The sequence below is a fragment of the Wyeomyia smithii genome, chromosome 2 (genome assembly GCF_029784165.1).
Source record: "Wyeomyia smithii strain HCP4-BCI-WySm-NY-G18 chromosome 2, ASM2978416v1, whole genome shotgun sequence".
In the NCBI taxonomy this organism is placed as follows: Eukaryota; Metazoa; Arthropoda; class Insecta; order Diptera; family Culicidae; genus Wyeomyia; species Wyeomyia smithii.
This window is the reverse complement of record NC_073695.1, coordinates 212,565,896-212,584,913: the sequence shown is the minus strand read 5'-3', so window position 1 is coordinate 212,584,913 and position 19,018 is coordinate 212,565,896. Positions and strand designations below refer to the sequence as shown.

At 38.5% G+C, this 19,018-nt stretch overlaps 3 protein-coding genes across 3 annotated transcripts; 2 read left to right on the top strand and 1 right to left on the bottom strand.

The window, feature by feature from the left end:
• Positions 1–6,324: 6,324 nt before the first annotated feature.
• On the top strand, positions 6,325–7,621 carry LOC129723606 (cytochrome c oxidase assembly factor 7 homolog). The gene is made up of 2 exons (XM_055677930.1): positions 6,325–6,559; positions 6,689–7,621. Exons 1-2 carry the CDS (start codon positions 6,460–6,462, stop codon positions 7,387–7,389), a joined length of 801 nt encoding a protein of 266 aa, XP_055533905.1. The 5' UTR covers positions 6,325–6,459; the 3' UTR covers positions 7,390–7,621.
• A 13-nt stretch (positions 7,622–7,634) lies between these two features.
• LOC129723605 (zinc finger protein 260-like) lies at positions 7,635–10,148 on the bottom strand. Its single transcript, XM_055677929.1, has 8 exons — positions 9,918–10,148; positions 9,331–9,856; positions 9,193–9,264; positions 8,989–9,116; positions 8,520–8,901; positions 8,346–8,459; positions 7,955–8,244; positions 7,635–7,893 (listed from the first exon to the last, which is right to left on the bottom strand). The coding sequence occupies exons 1-8, from the start codon at positions 10,044–10,046 to the stop codon at positions 7,798–7,800; spliced, it is 1,737 nt and encodes a 578-aa protein (XP_055533904.1). The 5' UTR covers positions 10,047–10,148; the 3' UTR covers positions 7,635–7,797.
• Positions 10,149–12,775: 2,627 nt separating this feature from the next.
• LOC129723603 (heat shock protein 75 kDa, mitochondrial) lies at positions 12,776–15,213 on the top strand. The gene is made up of 3 exons (XM_055677928.1): positions 12,776–12,974; positions 13,071–14,880; positions 14,944–15,213. Exons 1-3 carry the CDS (start codon positions 12,851–12,853, stop codon positions 15,116–15,118), a joined length of 2,109 nt encoding a protein of 702 aa, XP_055533903.1. The 5' UTR covers positions 12,776–12,850; the 3' UTR covers positions 15,119–15,213.
• Positions 15,214–19,018: the final 3,805 nt, after the last annotated feature.

Genomic DNA, 19,018 nt, shown 5'->3' with positions numbered 1-19,018 from the left:
AATGACAATTATTATTGTAATAATTTTGGTAACACCATTTACACGGTAATATATCTTCATGTTAGAACTGCGCTGAGGTCGAGAAAAATTATTGTTTTCAAAGTGTTTACTGAACAAATGACGCCATATTGCATTAAGATTTTGGATACGGGATACTCATTAAACGTCATACCCCTGGTATGAATAGAGATAAGTGACTTTTCACCTACGCACATTAGTAAACCGGTAAATCCGTGTAAAGTTGCTTTTGTTTACTTCAAACTGTAAATCATCGCATCTCGTTGCTTCGATTTTTATCACATTTTAACCATTTTTGGTCGATTGTATTCAGCAGCTTCTTCCGATTTCTGATCGCAAAAGAAAAAACAAGTTTAAAACATATAATGAGTGTTCAACTGAATATTTCCGGAGTACTTCGTGATAAGGGCGAATCTAACAAACTGTAAACAAATAGAGATTTTACGGAAAACGTATGAAGTGAGTATCTACCTTAAAACTTCGAAAAAATAATGTATCTCTTTTCCAACTATTAAAAAGTACGATGTTTGTTAAGGGCGAAATCTACTTTATATCAAAACGAAATAAAATGAGAAATACGCCCTTTTTGTTGTTTAGGTTAGTAAAAGGCGAAACTTGAATTCGTCTTGATGAATGGGCGAAATCAAAGTTGTCAACAAAATAAACATTAAAAGCAAAGGGCGTATTCCAATACAATAACGTAAACACGGCGTATAGTAAAGGGCGATACTGTCGAGCAAATGAAAATAAGGCGCATAGTAAAGGGCGATACTGTCAAGCAGATTTAAATAAGGCGCAAAGTAAAGGGCGATACTTTCGAGCAGATCGAAAAGGTTGCATAGTAAAAGGTGAAACTATAAATTCTCGAATATCCAGCTTTTTACGCGCCATAAAGACGGACGCTATAATGAAAAAATCGTAATATGTTACCCACCCTTTTGACAACTCTGTTTACGTCAGTTTGACTCTTCATGTGCTTCGCAAGAAAAACAATTAATCTGGCAACACTATCGTTGCCAACTCGCTGATTGGTTGAAATTGAAAACCCCGAGTGCGTTAAAATTTATTATCAGGCTTGCTGGCAGTGTTGCTGAACAACATTGTTCGTTGTTTTGATTTATGTTTTTAATGATGTCACCTGTTATAATCTAAAATAATTTCAAGTGAATGGGTTCAGGAGGCCTTACCGCAAAAATGTAGAGCTTAAAATTTGAAGAAAGGTTTCGTTGTTTGAATTTTTATAAAAATACATGGTTTTGTGATTTTGTAATGAAAAAAATTAGTAACTCCAAAATTCGCTCTTACATACCATATTTCAAACACCTGACATGATTTGATACATGGAGCAATTGATACGTATGAAAATTCCCAGTGTTTGCTCAATCTGTTTAAAAAATTAGAAAAAAAACACAGACATATTTGCGTCTCACAAAAACGGGGAGAGGTCCAGAAGGGTGGCACCTTTACCAAAACTTAGAGCAACTATTACTCTTGAATAAAATTCTAAGTTTTCCCAAATCGGCCGTTCCAGTGCTGAGAACGAGCATTTTCAAAAAACAAGTTCCGTCCCGGGTCTTTACGGGTTAAAATAGTAGGAGGGTGGTAACCAAGACACGACCGCATAGTTGACGTAGGACTACAATAATTTTATAATTTTATTTTGAAGCTTTGTTTGATTTGAGCTCGTTTTACTTTTGTAGTTTGCTTGATTTATTTTAACCAATTTAAGCTCAACATCTTCCAAAAGGAAGGTGTTTTGGTTCCGGTGGCCATTTCTACTGTTAAGGTCGTCTTTGACCATTTAAAAAGTCAAAAAAGTGATGAAAAAAACCGTTCATTATTGGCATGGCTCGATTTTGGCAGCAGACAAAATTCTGAGGTGTTGCCAAAATCGAACGGGGTCTGTATTTTGATTATTTCTTTGCAGCACTCTATCTTAGAAGAAAAAATATTCTCTTTAACATTCACAATGGTCCAGAAACCAAATTTAGGAGAAAATTTGGGTCTAGAGCTCTATAGCAATGTTTTAGAAAAAAAACTTTATTTTACAAAGTTACTTAAAATTATTGGAGCTATAAAATTGTAAAACAAGGTTTTCTATCTACAAAAATAAAAAAGTTAGATACTTGATTTTCCCCTAAATTTGGTTTCTGGACCATTGATGAATACCTTTCATTCTAATACAGCGAATTTTCTTTAATGCGCGAAAAGGCAACCTTCTATAAACTATTTAATTGAGTACGATTTAGTAGAAATTAAACTTCCTTCTATATCTATTTGTCTTGTTGAAGTTGGCTCACTCACCGATCACAAAGCGACAAAGGTGTCACATAATTTTTTTTCCTGTAATTACAAGCTCGTGGAAAAAATATCGATAACGATTCACAGTTTTAGTAGAAAATGTATATTCACAGAAAATTTGAAATTGACATAGAATTTTATGAACATGTTAACATTCAATTCAGGTCAATTTAAACATTTTATTAGTATACAGAATCAATCAGAAAAAAATTTGATCAGTTTCAAGATACCAAAGAACAACGAAGATACCATATTTGAAAGTTATATGTCCGTTATCTTCGAAAATAAACTGGGCTAGAGTGATGCACAACATTAGCCTCAGCAATTAATTAATTTGCATAGCGTTGTTCAATTACAAGTAAGGTTATGGAAAGTAATATTTTCTTGCAAATGCTAATTCAAAAAAATTTCAATTGAAAAATACAAACACTACATCGGAACTCTAATATTAGGATGAAATGAATTTGGTTTTTCTCTAAACCGCCGCCGCGTGATGCAACTAGTATTGTCATATTGGACTAAATTCATTTAGCTAGTAAAATATAATCATCAGTACAGCTCGTTTAACTACCTATTCAAAGATCTGTACGGAGCATTTTGGTTTTCTATTGTCTTTTAAATACCTTATATTTAGTAATTTAAATAAATCTAAAAAAAGGCAGAGTGTAGAGTCAAAAAATAAACAACGCATTTTGTTGTCCCCGGCGGCGCAGCCTATTTTGCGACATCCGAAAAATTATATTGATTTCTGATATTTGCTGCTATACGAAACAAGAAGAAGAAGACAATTCAAACGGCAATTCGATTGTGTTCCACGCCCCACTGTGCGTCAACAGTGGCAATGTAGTTTTCACTTGGCTTGACTGCACAAAAATGAATATCAAGTTTTCCTGCACTGATAGACGACGAGTAACCAGCGCTCTGTTCATACATTACTTGGTGCAGTACTGTTGCCTGTGCCTTCATATTCTCCTTCAAGACATCAGTTTTATTAACATTAACATATTTGTTAACAGCAGAACGTAAAACTGTCTGGTAGTGGAGGTGGTTACGAACTTTCCGAAAAAGCTTTACCTTCAAGACATCAATTTAGTCTAGGCTGATGGAAGCTAACATAAGTTAACCTATTGGGACGGGGAGATTCTGTCAAATTTTTTTTGCCACTGCTATACAGGATATCACTGCAGGCAGTTGGTGTCTATTCATGAAGTCTGTGCTAGGCGTGCTCGCATATGATTGGTACATTGTTGGTGAAAATTCGACCTTGAAACTTTTATTCAATTTTCACTGTTTAACAATGAAGTGATAATGAAAATTGAAGAATCACAAAATTGTCCATCATTTTATCAATCCAACGACATATCGATTATTGTGGTCCATCATGTGGTTACATCAGTATAACCGTTTGAAAACTTTCATTCCGTCGTTACATCTTGGTTTTAGTTTTCGCGGAATGTATCTCGGTATAGTGCGGTTAGACGTAGTCCTACGTCAAAAAAGTACAAATATGGGCGTAGTAAGAGATCCGACTTGGATCATCACTAATATCAATTACTAAAAGATCCAAAAGTGCGCAAGGAGTGATTACGGTTTTGCGTGAAGCATAAGAACAGCATACCACTGCTTAATGTCGGGAGTAAATAGTGTTGTGTGAACTTGTTTCTACTTTTGAATCCGTTCAGGATTAAGTTTGGAACATACCTGTTGAGGCATATTGCTTCTGCGGAAAGTAAAATTCAGATGAGTCAATGGATGAATCATAATCATTGATGGATGACACGTTCGATTTTAAGTATATTAAAGATGCAGATTCTCCGGTAACCCTCAGACGGTAAAACTATCGCCTGCAGGAGGAATTGTGCATAATGGTGATAATAAGCATTGAAACATTCAAGTATTTTCCGAGTGAATGGCATCACTTACGAAAAATACAACAGGGATCATCGAGATGGATGAGTAAGAAGCCAGATGTCGCCCCTTAGGGCTTAGCTCTCTTCTTGCTTAGACAGTTAACGTCTTTGGTTATCTCTTAGCTATCGCTAGTCCGAACCTTCCCGTGTGTTTTTAACTTATAAAACCCTTGAAACCTGGCGCGATTCCATAAGGGTGGTAAATAAAGATTGGTGAGGATCGGTTCAGCAAGCTCACTTTCAGATCAAACTTACAAGCGCTTAGATCCGAGGACAGGGCGTGACAAGTGGCTTCTAGTTATTCCTCTTTTCGTTCAAAATTGCCCTCATAAAACATTTTAATTTTTCGGCACGACGCTTGCCAGTTTCGCCAAAAAATATTTAATAAAGGAAATTTCAATACCTAGGATTATGAGAATGAAGCCAGGAAAAACGACCACGTGCTAGGGGCAAGACACTATGTATATATTGCGAAATACAGTCGCCGTTCGATAACTGCAAGACTTTTAACTGCAACGCTTTTTAACTGCAAGACCGATAACTGCAACAACTTTGCAGTTATCGAACCGCAATCCGTCAAATCTGATGTTAGAGTCATATTTGACATTGAAGTGACAGATCTCGTGGGGGTATTCTACATGCATTCGAAAATGAAAATTGTTAAATCTCTAGAAACATTTCAAAAGGACTTTTTCATTTCTTTTTTTTTTTCGATTTCGTTTACTTGTTGTCCCTTCATTCTAGATGGGGGATTATAGTTCTCCACTATTAATCAATGAAGCAAAATCATGTGGTTCACTTTCCGTAATTATTATGAGAAAAAAAAATCCTTGTGCGTTGTTTGGCAAGCTTTCACTACTCAGCGAGGCAGTGCATAGTAGCATCAAACTTTTTGTTACTTTCTGTCATTATTACCGACCTAATTTGTGAAAACGGCAAATGCAATTAGTTGCCAAAACCACCGATCAAATCTGTAAGTTGTGTAAGACAATACCGAAAGATCTGTGATATTTGTTATTTGTTCACTTTGAATTATTTAAGTAAACCAGAAATAAAATGTAACATTGTTGATGCTCGGAAGTAGAGGCAAATTATGTGATGGTTTGATGACTAAAATATTTACAAATTTTGTTATTATATACTTACGAAAAATTTGTACTAAGCGATCATCTTTTAGCTGAAGTTGTTGGAGAAAGTCCTCCATTTTTTCGTAGGAACTTCAATGTTCAAACGGAACCGAGAATGTGACTTGACAACCAGAACGAGAACAACGAATAGAAAAAAATTGACAGCTCTGTAGTTGGTCCAGTATTTTTTTACCAATATTTGGTAAAAGTTTAATATTCCGAACAGTTCAGTAGAAAATATAGCAGTATTCAGTGGAATCATTTGCTGAATACAGAAAATATGTAAAGTTATATCAATTTCACAAACTACTCTGTATTTTCTCAAACTTACCGATCGAAATTGTAATAATAATTACCGAACATTTATTATCTGATTGAGTGTGTGCAGTTATCGAACGGCATTCGATAACTGCAATGTAAACATGTTGCAGGTGGCGAACGACGACTGTATTTCCAATTTTCGGTACTACAAAGTATTTATCGTTGCATTTCCGGCACCCGTCTACCTGTATCACAACTGCTTGACAGTACATTTATGTCGGAGTGATGTGAATGTGACAGATAAATCCACCAGTATCGAATTATTTCTCTTAAAAATTAAGTTGTCTAGACCCTGGAACACGTGGTTATTTTGTTAATCCCCACCCCCTCCTGCGTGATCTTTTGTGGTCTTTTGACAATCCCCCCCTCCCATCCCCCCTGCTGACAGCAGTTAGATGGATCCAGGTCAAAATAAGGTGAGCTGATGGAATAAAGGAATTCGCTATATATATTCGCATATTAATAAACTGTTGCGTTGTTTTCAACCATTTTTATGCGTAATATTTACCTAAACCAGTGAAAACATACAGGTTTACGTTTTTACGTGATCGCTTGGTGATATTTTCTTTGTGTGTATAAAATGATCCTTTGCGATAACATACCTGTGTTTGATTTACTTTTATGGAGAGCTAACTGTCAGTTAAAAACCTGTCAATTTCGTCGCCTCTTATTTTTCTCGGATAGTTGCAGCGGGGTTTGTAGTAAAACATAAGTTGATACTTTTAGCAATATCTTAAAAAATAATTAGTGCAAAAACGACTGAGCATTGTCGCAATTTTAAAATGTCATTTGACCTGAAGAATGAAGCGGATGTTAAGGAATATTTAGAAAAACTAGGCATCGAGTACCGGTTCGGATGTTACTCGGAGAAAAAACCCGAAGGTTAGGAAACAATGTTTACTTTTGGTTAGGAATTACACAACATACCCTTTGTTGTGTTCCGTTTTAATCATACTTTTTCCTGTGCCGAGCGTGCTGCATAATACTACTACCTACATAAATTTGTTTCAGTTTGTCATCTGTTAGGTGATTATCTAGAGGGAATCAAAAAGGATTTTGACAAGGCTGCCAAAGTATACCGATCCAACTGTGACGACTATGGATTTGCTAAGAGTTGCTTGAAATATGGAAACTACAGTTTCCTTGGTAAGGGACGAGCTTCGGACAAAGGTGATCCTGTAAAAGCTTACCAATATTATGAAAAAGGCTGCGATTTGAATGACCCTGATGCCTGTCTGCATTCGGGTCTCCTCTTGGTGTCCAAATCTATCCCTAAGGACCTTAAACGAGATGTTCCAAAGGCGTTTGAATACCTAAAAAAAAGTTGCGAAATGAACAACGGCAATGCTTGTTTCTACCTTTCCGGAATGCATATTTCCGGCATTCTGAAGGAAGAATATAACACTGCTAAGGTTAAACAGGAGGTAGAACAAAAAGACAAACCATCTTCGAAAAATCAAACTTCCTCTCTACCGGCAGCAGCCTATGTTGTGGAAAGGGACATGCAGAAAGCTTTTGAATTCGCCTACAAAGCATGTGAACTGCGAAATATGTACGCTTGTGCGAATCTAAGTCAAATGTATGCCAAAGGTGATGGCATTGCTAAGGACGAAAAGAAGGCAGAAAAATACAAACAAATGGCGATGGAAATGCAGGACGAGATAAAAACGCAAAAGCAACTCAACTTCCAACAGGGTCTAAACCCAACGTAGATGGTGACATCCACGCTGGTGGTGGTGGAAATCGACAAACGTGATTAGAATGTGAGTGTTTAATTCGTACCGCAACTGTTTAGATCCGATCCGGTTTGACGCTTGTGACGACTTTTAGCTTCGTTCAAATGTACCTTGCAATTTACGTCGCAGTGTAAAATATATAACAGTCAGCTGTTTCAGTTGATTGATAGAAATGTTTAGAAAATATGTGAAATGTTATGTAAAAAATTATGTTTTCTGTAATTGAAAGAAATATTTTCGCTTTTTATATCCTGTACAGTACGAAACATTTAATTGCTAACTGATTAAACTGTATTTTCTGCGAGTCTACTGATTTGTGCTATTAGAATCTACAACAAAGGTATTTACTACGCCACCGGTATGCAATGTTTCCAAATCTACGGTTTACCCAACCAAATCCTGATCGACTACAAACTGGATCAGTGGTTGTGGTTGTCCTTCGTCAACTTCACCTTCTTTGTGGTGAGCTTTCTGATGGTTCTGGAACAAATTAACAACTTTCAATACTTGAGTTTTTAGTTGCAAACACGATTTGCTCTACCTTTAAACTATGCAACGATGCAAATACTTTACCACAACTGGCACACATATGATAATAGCGGTCACCGTGATCAGCTTTTAGATGTGCCGTTAGGCTATCAGTAGATTCGAACTTGGCCGAGCACAACGTACATGCAAAAGGTCGATCATTGAGATGTTTTCTAGTTTTGTGAATCGTTAACGTTTCCTGGCGTGAGAATCGCTTACTACATACATCACACCCATAAGGACGTTCGCCGCTATGCGACCGGAGATGAACTGTCAGTGCGTTTGAAGCAGCAAATTGTTTTCCTAATAGGAAAAGATAACTATAACGGTCATTCTTTCGAAAGTTTATGAATGTCACAAATTGACTACAAAACATTTCACCGTCAAATACCGGCAGTACGTACCACACTCTCGGCAACTGTAGGGTTTCTCACGACTATGTATCCGCTGATGAATCACCAGATATCCGCTCTGTGCAAAACTTTTGTGACAAACATTGCATTTGAAAGGTTTCTCTCCTAAAACAAACAAAAATAAACAAGTGTCTTCTCCGAGATTTATTAAAACGAGCATCCTACCCGTATGTACCCGTTCGTGTTTCTGTAGATTGCACTTTTGCGTGAATCCCTTATTGCAAAAGCCGCAACTGAACGGCTTCCGGCCATCATGAGAAAACACATGAATGTCGAGCGACCGCTGCTCTACGTAATATTTACTGCATCCCTGATACGGACAGATAAACAGCTTCCGCTTGGTGTGATGCTTCATGTGCTTCGACAGCGAGGTAGCCCACTTGAAGCGTTTGCCGCACACCGAGCAGAGATTTGGCTTACCGACGACATTCCGTAGCTCGCCCGTGTGTCTACGGTGATGCTTTGTCAGATTAGAACTTTCTGCAAAAGACATTCCGCATACCTTGCACACGTGTGGTTTATCGATCAAGTGAGTACGCGAGTGACGCTGAAATTGTCCAGAATATTCAATATGATATGAATAATCAAATGATATGATGGATGGATGAGGATCCAAATTGGAATGGCAACTAACCCGAAGTTTGCCGGAGTCTGCAAATTTCTTGTGACAAACTGCACATTCAAAACGGCTAGAAAGTGCTGTATCATAAGGAGGAGGTGGGGCTTCTTCGGCAGGATTTCGCTTCTGTTGACTAGCCTTTCCTATGGGGTTCGTTTTTTAAAAAAAAGAAAAGTTATCTAAATAAAATGCTTTTACAGATGCTCCATTTCACCGTACCAACTGTTCTGGGTAATTCTTCAGCATGGTCAGCTTTGATAAAGCAAACATTTGGACTACTCGTTTCAGTTGCTGTTAAGAACGATTAACGGTAATTAGCTGCATGAATCTACTTGGCCCTGTATACTAACAACTCACCGTAGTGATCATGTTCGATGATTTCCTCTGCCAAAGAAATTTCATTGCAATCAAGAACATTTGAGTTCAAGTTAAGTGAAGCTATAAACTTAATCTCTTCTCCAATGCTCATTTCTTGTACTTCCTCCTTTTGAGCAATGGGTACATGGAGAGAATCAACCGTAGAAAGAATTATTTCTGTAGAATCGGTATTTCTTCTGCTTACATCTGAGTCCTCAATAGCACTCAAAATAAAAACACAACCACTAGTTTCGCTCCCTTTGATTTGATATTCTAGGCCCGACTGATCTGCATCTAGCTCTATTAATGCAAGCTGATGCTGCTTTTCGTTTACATCAACACTTTCACTATTAACTTCTGCAGGAAGATCGGCATGCAAATTGGTGTTTGTCGCTGCAACACGCGCCCGGTATTCCCTTAAAGCGGAATCCGTCTTTTCACATTGCTGCTTGAAGGCAAAAGATCTGCTGACTTGCAGCACACACTGAACACACATTTGCGCAGGAAAGCCGTCGTTTTCTGTAATCTAGCAAGAAAAACATTTTCAAAATCAATTTGGATTTACCTATAAGCATTTTTCAGCAAACCTTCACGTTGGCAACAGCCATTAGCATAGAATCTATACTCGAACCGAACAGGGGACGCATCCTTTGCTTTTTCGTCATGCAGCTTCGGCAGATTTCCATGAAATCTAGTGGCTCTGTAAGGCTTACCATAATACCATAACTTTATCGTACAATTATAAGTAAAATCTGCAGAAACTCCGAAAAACTGTAGAAATAATTTCAGGATTTGTTTTGTAAACAATACGTCTGAAAGAAGAGTTGCCAGGTTGTTGATTCATGTTTTCGTACGATAAAAGGCCCTCTAAATATTATGTAACGCAACTGAAAATCAAGAATAGGGTATTGTTCTATTTTTGATCCACCAAATTGGGTTGATTAGCCATATCAGTTTTTTATATCATCTGAAAGGTCTGCATTTTATAAGTAAAACGTGATTTAAAAAAAAAATCTATCGTTGTCCTTCGCTTTTTAAATCACGATTTAAAACTGCTCGAAATCGCTACAATGACAGTTCGCCAACCAACTGTCATTGTAGCGATTTAGAGCGAATTTTTATTCTTTATTTAAAAATCGAAGGACAATGAAATGAAGTTTTAAAATATCACGTTTTGTTCAAAAAATTATACTCTTTCAAATGAAATATAAAAATCGAAAATCCGCGAATAGCTAAACAACTCAATTGACCCAAACACAAGTAAAAGAGATTTTTAAGGCTGTTCGCACCTACACGAATTCTCATATGCAATTGTCAATTTATGTGTGAAAACAAAAGCAAAAATATTTCCCTCCTCCACTTTCGCAAGTAAAAACCAAACCAATATCAACAGAGTCGTCAGGGCCAATTTGGCGTACCATATTGCGACTTCTTTTCCTTGCCAGTTTCCTCGCCACACAGGAAATCTTTTAAACGTCATGGACCAACAAACTTCATGGACCAGAGTTGATCTGCGACAACGCACACATATATGAATTTTGACAGCAGTAAATCCCTCCTGGTCAAATATTTGTCACTTTTTGACAGATAAAAATTTGGTCAAAGACAATTGTTTGTCACTCTCCAATTTTAACATGGGGCAAACACGGGCAAACAACAACCATGATGTCAAATAAATTTGACCATTATGTCAAAAGGTCAAATATTTGATCATTAGGGAACATTCATAAATGACGTAGCTTTTTTTTAGGTTTTTTTGACCCCCTCCTCCCCCATCATAGCATTTCGTCACAAAGTCAGGACCCCCCTCTAGATAATTACGTAGCTTATAACAAACCCCCCCCTCCCCACATAATTTTTTTTTGCAAATTTTATTATCCAAAACATACCTTGAGTCATTAATGAACAAGAAAAGACAAGGAAGGAATAAAAATGACCCTAAGCAGACAAAACAGTGATAAAAAAGAACAATTAGAAAAAATTACAGGAGGGTTGTGTGCAAAGCCCCGACCGCAAGGTTGAAGCAGAATACTTTTACAAGAAAGATGACCCGGCTGCTTGCGTGTCAGTCATTTATTCTAGTAAATAAACGTTGACTAATCAGATCAATCGAATTTTGCGCTTCAACAAGGATTGATCATTTTCAATAATATAGTAAGTTGCTTGTCATGATTGGGGCCTGACAATTTTTAAATTTTGAGATGAAATTTTTTCGGATGTCGTGCTCATGACTGAAGGAAAAGATAATTGAGTACGTTTTGAGACACGGAGATGAAGTTCAATTTATAACTTTTACAAATTTAAAAATGTGAATTAACTCATTAGAAAATATCAACTCTTCAATCAAATTTTTATTTCATCCTGAAAAGGACAATTTGTTGTTCATTTTAGTATCGGATAAGATGCCGATTACATCTTTGCGTTATCACTGACAGTGCGAATAAAGTATTCCTTGTGATAGAGTAAACAATGAAATGCTGATATAACACTCATAACTAGACGGCTCACGTGTTGTCAAAATGAGTCCACTTCTCATTGAATGCATTTACTAGTGCCCACAATCGCACAGAGACTACATTTCACTAAAGTGCCTCACTGCATCAGCCGCTATCAATGCTGAGATCCGCTGCAACTAGTTCGCTATCCATAGCCATGCCACAGTTGTGGCTGCTATACACTGCCATTGGTATCCATTGTCCCTGCATCAGCTGGCCCAGCTGCTATCGTTGCTGGAATCCGCTGCAACTAGTGCGCTATCCATTGCTACGCCACAGCTGTGGCCGCTATCCGCCTTCGCTGGTATCCACTGCACTGCTAGTGCTGCTGCTAAGGGAGAACGACTGCTGTTGTCGCTGTCTAGAACTATTATGAGCGGCTTCGACTGAAACAGGCTCTTATATAGGCCAAATAGCTTATTTATAATTCCAAGGTATATGATTCTGTCAACCGTGCTTGGGAAGCAATCATATAACGACCAGTCAGAGGTCGAATTTTTCGATTTGACAAGGCTTGACTATTTTAAATAGTACAATAGTTTGAATAATAAAATTACAATTATCTTCTTTTGGGAAGAATCTTAGAAGATTTTCCAATCTATTGCTGCAAGAACGAAGGAAATCCATCGAATACTAACCGATTTATTAGCATTTGAAATTGGACATATTTTTTACTTTTTTCGGTTTTAGATTTTCATTTCACATCCCTATGTAGCCGAACTTCCTGAGAGAAGTATTCTACTTCAAAAATCCAAATTTTTTTTTTAGTTTCATGTCTGCTACGTAGCTTGGCTTGAACCCCCACCCTCCCCATCGTCACATTTCGTCACAAAACTGCAAACCCCCCCCCCCTCCCCTTCTCAAATGCTGCCTTTTATTCATTGACGTCGAAAATGTTTACCCAAGGTTCGGCCCTGGTTGTCTCTATATCTCATGATAACTGTCAAGACTTGCATGGAAACATAAAGCAAAATATAAACAGAAACACCACGAGGCGAAGCAGCAAGTAACCGTGTCCAAAAAAGATGAGTGCGTTTCGAGCTCTGCAGTTTCAAAAACTTTCAAAATTTGCTTTTGCGAAGCAAATAATCACTACTGGCGGGTACAGATTTGTGAATCGTGCAGCAAATAGCTACAATGTTTTCAGAGGTAGGCATTTCTTTCGCATAAATCACTGTTCTAGTCTACGGCCTTGAGGACCGGAAAATTCTTACGCAATGTTTTTGCTTTATGATTTTCGTCCAGCTCCAGCAGTTCAATCGCTCCGCTGTCTCAGTACCCAACCGGCTGAGGAGAAAAGCAGCTATCATTCCATAATTCGGGATTCAGAGAAGCCGGTCGGAACAAGTGACCAGCATGAATTTCAAGCGGAAACAAGGATGCTGCTTGACATTGTAGCAAGATCGCTTTATTCCGATAAGGAAGTATTCGTTCGAGAACTGATTTCCAATGCTAGTGATGCGCTCGAGAAATTTCGCTACACGATTCATACTGCTGGCGAAGGAGAGAAAGATTTCTCTGATGCAGATAGAGCCCTGGAGATTCACATAGGCACTAATAAGCAAGATCGTTTACTAACCATCCAGGACACGGGAATCGGCATGACTAAAGATGAACTAATATCCAACTTGGGTACCATTGCACGCTCGGGATCGAAACATTTTATTGAACAGCTGAAAGAGAAAGGGACAAGCGCTGAAAACGCGCAAAACATAATCGGACAGTTTGGTGTAGGATTCTACTCCGCATTCATGGTCGCTGATCGTGTAGATGTCTATACCAAATCGTCAAAGAAAGACTCTCCGGGTTACAAATGGACATCGGATGGGTCAGGTAAATTTGAAATTCAGGAAGCGGAAAATGTGCAATCAGGAACAAAGGTTGTTATTCATCTGAAGGCTGACTGCCGTGAATTTGCCGATGAAGATCGCATTCGGGAAGTCATTCGAAAGTACAGTAATTTTGTGGGTAGCTCAATTTTTCTCAACGGTAAGCAAGCAAACCAAATTCAACCTATTTGGCTGATGGAACCAAAAGATGTTTCCCAAGAGCAGCACAACGAGTTCTATCGCTTTGTTGGTAACACCTTCGACATACCAAGATTCACCCTGCACTATAAAACTGATGTTCCACTGAGCATTCGCGCACTGCTGTACTTCCCCGAAGGCAAACCTGGTCTATTCGAAATGTCGCGAGATTCCGATATAGGCGTTGCATTGTACACCAGAAAAGTCTTAATTCAGTCCAAAACCGAAAACCTTCTCCCGAAATGGCTCCGCTTTGTAAAAGGAGTTGTCGACTCAGAAGATATTCCACTAAACTTGAGTCGCGAGTTGCTGCAGAATAGTGCACTGATTCGTAAACTTCGAACAGTTCTAACCAACCGCGTTCTTAGGTTTTTGCATGATCGTGCCGTTAAAGAACCTGAAAATTATGACAAATTCTACAAGGACTATGGTCTGTTCCTCAAGGAAGGAATCGTTACTAGTACGGAGCCACAGGAAAAGGAGGAAATCGCTAAACTTCTCCGATTCGAAACCAGTAAAGAGGTCGACAAGAAGGTTAGTCTGCCGGAGTATTGTAACCAGCAGCAAGAAGGCCAAAAAGACATATACTATCTAGCAGCTCCGAACCGGACCCTCGCAGAGGCCTCACCCTATTATGAGTCGCTTAAAAAGAAGGGCATAGAAGTTTTATTCTGCTATGAGGCGTACGATGAACTGGTCCTGATGCAATTAGGACAATTTTTGGGTAAAAATCTGGTTTCGGTAGAAAAAGAGATGCGGCGGTCGGAGAAATCTGACGAATCCACCGAGCAGATGATTGAGGGTTCGCTACTAAAATCACAAGTAGATGAGTTGATCCCTTGGATCAAACAAAAGTTGGCTGGTAAGGTGGCCAGTGTTAAAACAACTAACAAATTAGATTCCCATCCGTGCGTTGTAACTGTGGAGGAAATGGCCGCGGCGCGGCATTTTGTTAAAACTCAAAGCCATAACATGAGCGAGGAACATCGGTACGCGTTATTGCAGCCACAGCTAGAGCTTAATGCCAAGTAAGTTTTCCTAATGAAAAATTTTCTGGTTTGATTTCAAACGTTTGTGATACGTTATTTTAGGCATCCGATCGTCAAAAAGCTGCACAAGTTGATGTCGTCCGATCCGGAGTTGGCCGAACTGCTTACCAAACAGTTGTTTTCCAATGCAATGGTGGGAGCTGGATTGGTAGAAGATCCTCGAATGTTACTTACCAGTATGAACGAGCTGCTAGAGAAAGTACTAGATAAACATTAGACAATTTGGTGTGTAGATTTGTATGTGTATATGCTACTCTATTGACTGTAGACTGTACTGAACGTAATAATTTGTGAAAACAAGTTAGATCGATATTTACTGGCTCCAATTTTGTGAAATAGATGAAAGAAAAAAGACTTTCCTATTTTTCAGGTGTTATTGGTATTGTTACAATTAATGCGCGTAAAAAGCTGCTAATCTGAAACTCTAACTTGTAAATTTCCACACTTTGGGCTGGCATTAACGGTTCCATTATCTGTGTGGTTTGTAGCTTCGACTTCCAAACTTCGTAAAGTTCGCGGTGTGTATCATCGCATTAGAGCCTATAAGTTTGGATGCAATTTAACCGTGTGGTTCTCTTAATTTTTTATGTGTTTGAGTAAAAAAGTGTTTCAGATTAATTTGGTTACCCTAAGCTATCCATAAAATCTTTCCACAATGTCTATCAGTTTGTTTTGAATTGATTAAGCGTTGAGCCCTTTTGTATTTTTTGATTGGCAAACACAAATAATGACCTGGACAAACATGATACTACCAACATCAAAAGTACACTAAGTAATACGAATAAAACCTTCACCGTGTGTACTGGTATTGGCGTGAATAGTTGGTATACTTATCGTTATCACCTGGAGCGCGAAATACACACATGATACAGCTCTTACGTAGAAGCACACATGAATACTCATCATATGACTGAGGGATTAATACGCAACCTATTAAATCATGAGTGATAATTCCTATTTTCGATAAAAATTTTAAGATCACAAAGGCACCTAGCAACATGTGGCTTTGACAAATTGCATAACTTTAGGCAGTTCTAATAAAATAATCATTTTCAAAAAACATTCAGATTTTAGTTTTCATTTTAGTATTTGGATAATTACGGGCAAGAATACTCAACATTACCGTTACCGATCGTTGTTAAATTGACCAAAAATGTGCGAAAACCTGTGATGCGAAAAAAATAAGCCCATTTGTGGCTCAGATGGAAATTCGACCAGCAAGTTCAATAAATGCACTGAAATTAATGTATGTAATTTGAAATAATAATGTCAGATAATTATATAAATCCAATCTCTATATTTGTAGTGCGGTATGCAGTTGAAAATGAAGAAAAAATTGGAGGGGGGACATGTAATTTTGACAGCTGAGAACCCTATAACACAGAAACTGTAAATGTACGATAATCCATATGGCTTAACAACAACACATACAGTCAGGACTATAGACCATCTCACGGAATCTTTTTAACCTCACTTTTCTGAGAGTTAGTGGTAACTTTGTTCAAGTTTTGGACTTTGTGCTTCTTTTCTGGTGAAACAATCGTGTGCATAATAAAAATTCTGCAATAATCAGCTATAATTGAGAGCAAACCTGTATTTCCCGAAGGTAAACAAAGTTACCAGTAGCTGTCAAACTCAAAACGTGACGTCACTATGCGATGGTCCATACCCGGAGGAGGTTGTCTAGTTCGATTTTTGGTTATTCATTAAGCGGAAATGCTTTACAGTAAAGTTATCTGACGTTAGTCAGAGAAGAGTGCCGCCCGCATAATCAAAAACCATTGCTGAAGCGGTAAGGACTTTAACTGTACTTAATGAAGTATGGTAACTGTTCGTGATAATATCTTTATCAGTTATCACTGTACTAAATTGAATTTTTTTTTAAATAGTTTATTTGACACGGCACGATACAATTTATGTTTAACTGAGCCAAGTACATTTTTTTTTAAATTCTAAATTAGCAGGGAAAAGAGGGAGGCCTTTTCTTTATTCTCGCGGCCGACTACGAGCTAGTGGGGATTTAAGGTGAGAGGAGGGGAGTTACAATTTTGATTTTAACTATATTGAGTTATACGATTTATTTATTTGTACATGGCTAAGCAGTGATGTTCTATTTGAGCAGTTTGGACTGAGGTGTCTGCGTGAACATAAAGATGCCGAGTCTTCGTTTGAGTGTCTCCAGCTTAGTGTATCATCTTCTTTCAGCGTGTAGCGGGAATGGTAATCTAACAAATAGATAGAAGAGTTTCATATTTTAATACCAGCGTGTTTTATGAACACGTATAGCTGTGTCATGTACTGGAGATCACCGCTTCCCAGAATGTCTCTAACGGGTACGTTCGGTTGTTTTCCTCGGGCCCGAAGGGAATCTATAAGCTCAGACCTAACACCACAGTATTCGGTACACGACCAAACAACATGCTCGATGTCATGGTAGCCATCGCCACAAACGCAGTGATTACTGTCTACAAGCCCTATACGAAAGAGATGCGTGTTTAACGTATAGTGTTTGGACATAAGTCTGGACATCACGCGAATGAAGTCCCGACCTACATCCAACCCCTTGAACCATGCTTTCGTCGATACCTTAGGAAAAATGGAATGTAGCCACCGTCCCAGTTCATCTGAGTTCCATGATGATTGCCAACTGTTGAGTGTTCTCTGACGCAAAATGCTATAAAATTCATCATAAGCAATTGGTCTTTCATAAATATCGCCGTCAATAGCATCACCTTAGCTAAAGAGTCAGCCTTTTCGTTACCCGGAATCGAGCAATGAGAAGGGACCCACGCTAAGGTAACCCGGTAATTTTTATCTGTTAAAGCACTTAAAAACCGCCGTATTTTCCCCAGGAAATACGGGGTGTGCTTCACAGGCTTCATTGATCGCAGAGCCTGAATGGCACTGAGACTATCTGTGAAGATGAAGTAGTGGTCTATGGGTAGGGTTTCGATGTTTCCAAGAGAGTACTGAATAGCAGCAAGTTCTGCGACGTACACGGAAGCAGGAGCATCGAGTTTGTAGGAGGCGGTAAAATTTTCGTGGAAAACACCGAAGCCAGTGGACTCATCTAGATTAGATCCGTCAGTGTAAAACCTTTTATCATAACTAACATGTTTAAACTTATTGGAAAAAATCTTAGGGATCTCTTGGGGTCGCAATTGATCCGGGATATAAGAAATGTCTTGTTTCATGGTGGTGTCGAAGAATATAGCATTATCAGAAGTAGCTAAAAGTGCGACATTGGAGGAATCGTATGAAAAAGGATTAATATCTTGAGCCATATAGTCCAAATATAAAGTCATAAATCTGGATTGAGATTGAAGGTCGACCAACCTCTCGAAATTTTCAATTACTAATGGGTTCATAACTGTGCATCGAATTAGCAACCGGTAAGAGAGATTCCAAAAACGATGTTTCAACGGAAGAATACCCGCTAACACTTCAAGACTCATCGTATGGGTCGACTGCATGCAACCCAAGGCAATACGCAAACAACGATATTGTATTCTCTCTAATTTTATAATGTGCGTGTTCGCGGCGGAGCGAAAGCAGAAACAGCCGTACTCAAGAACTGACAATATCGTTGTTTGGTATAACCTTAGAAGGTCTCCTGGGTGAGCACCCCACCAAGTTCCGGTAATCGTACGAAGAAAATTAATCCTCTGTTGGCATTTTTGTGTCAGATACCTAATATGACAAGCCCAGGTGCATTTAGAGTCGAACCAGACCCCGAGATATTTAGCGACTAAAACCTGAGAGATCGTTTTACCCGTTAGTAGGAGCTGCAGCTGAGCTGGGTTATGCTTCCTAGAAAAAACGACCAGCTCAGTTTTCTCCGGAGAGAATTCGATACCCAGCTTGAGAGCCCATTCAGACAAATTGTCTAAGGTATCTTGCAATGGTCCTTGCAGATCGCTAGCCTTGCCACCAGTAATGGATACAACGCTATCGTCTGCAAGTTGCCTTAGCGTGCATGAATTTTCAAGACATTCATCGATGTCATTGACGTAAAAATTATATAAGAGAGGACTTAAACATGAGCCCTGGGGGAGGCCCATGTAACTAATTCGGGAAGTTGTCGAATCGCCATGTGAGAAATACATATGCTTTTCTG

Coding starts and splice junctions, on each gene's coding strand:
- LOC129723606 (XM_055677930.1), top strand. CDS start 6,460: ATGTCATTTGACCTGAAGAATGAAGCGGATGTTAAGGAATATTTAGAA. Junction 6,560..6,688: donor CTCGGAGAAAAAACCCGAAG/GTTAGGAAACAA, acceptor AATTTGTTTCAG/TTTGTCATCTGTTAGGTGAT.
- LOC129723605 (XM_055677929.1), bottom strand. CDS start 10,046: ATGGTAAGCCTTACAGAGCCACTAGATTTCATGGAAATCTGCCGAAGC. Junction 9,857..9,917: donor TGGCTGTTGCCAACGTGAAG/GTTTGCTGAAAA, acceptor TTTTCTTGCTAG/ATTACAGAAAACGACGGCTT. Junction 8,245..8,345: donor CTACAGTTGCCGAGAGTGTG/GTACGTACTGCC, acceptor TTTTCCTATTAG/GAAAACAATTTGCTGCTTCA.
- LOC129723603 (XM_055677928.1), top strand. CDS start 12,851: ATGAGTGCGTTTCGAGCTCTGCAGTTTCAAAAACTTTCAAAATTTGCT. Junction 12,975..13,070: donor TAGCTACAATGTTTTCAGAG/GTAGGCATTTCT, acceptor ATTTTCGTCCAG/CTCCAGCAGTTCAATCGCTC. Junction 14,881..14,943: donor CAGCTAGAGCTTAATGCCAA/GTAAGTTTTCCT, acceptor ACGTTATTTTAG/GCATCCGATCGTCAAAAAGC.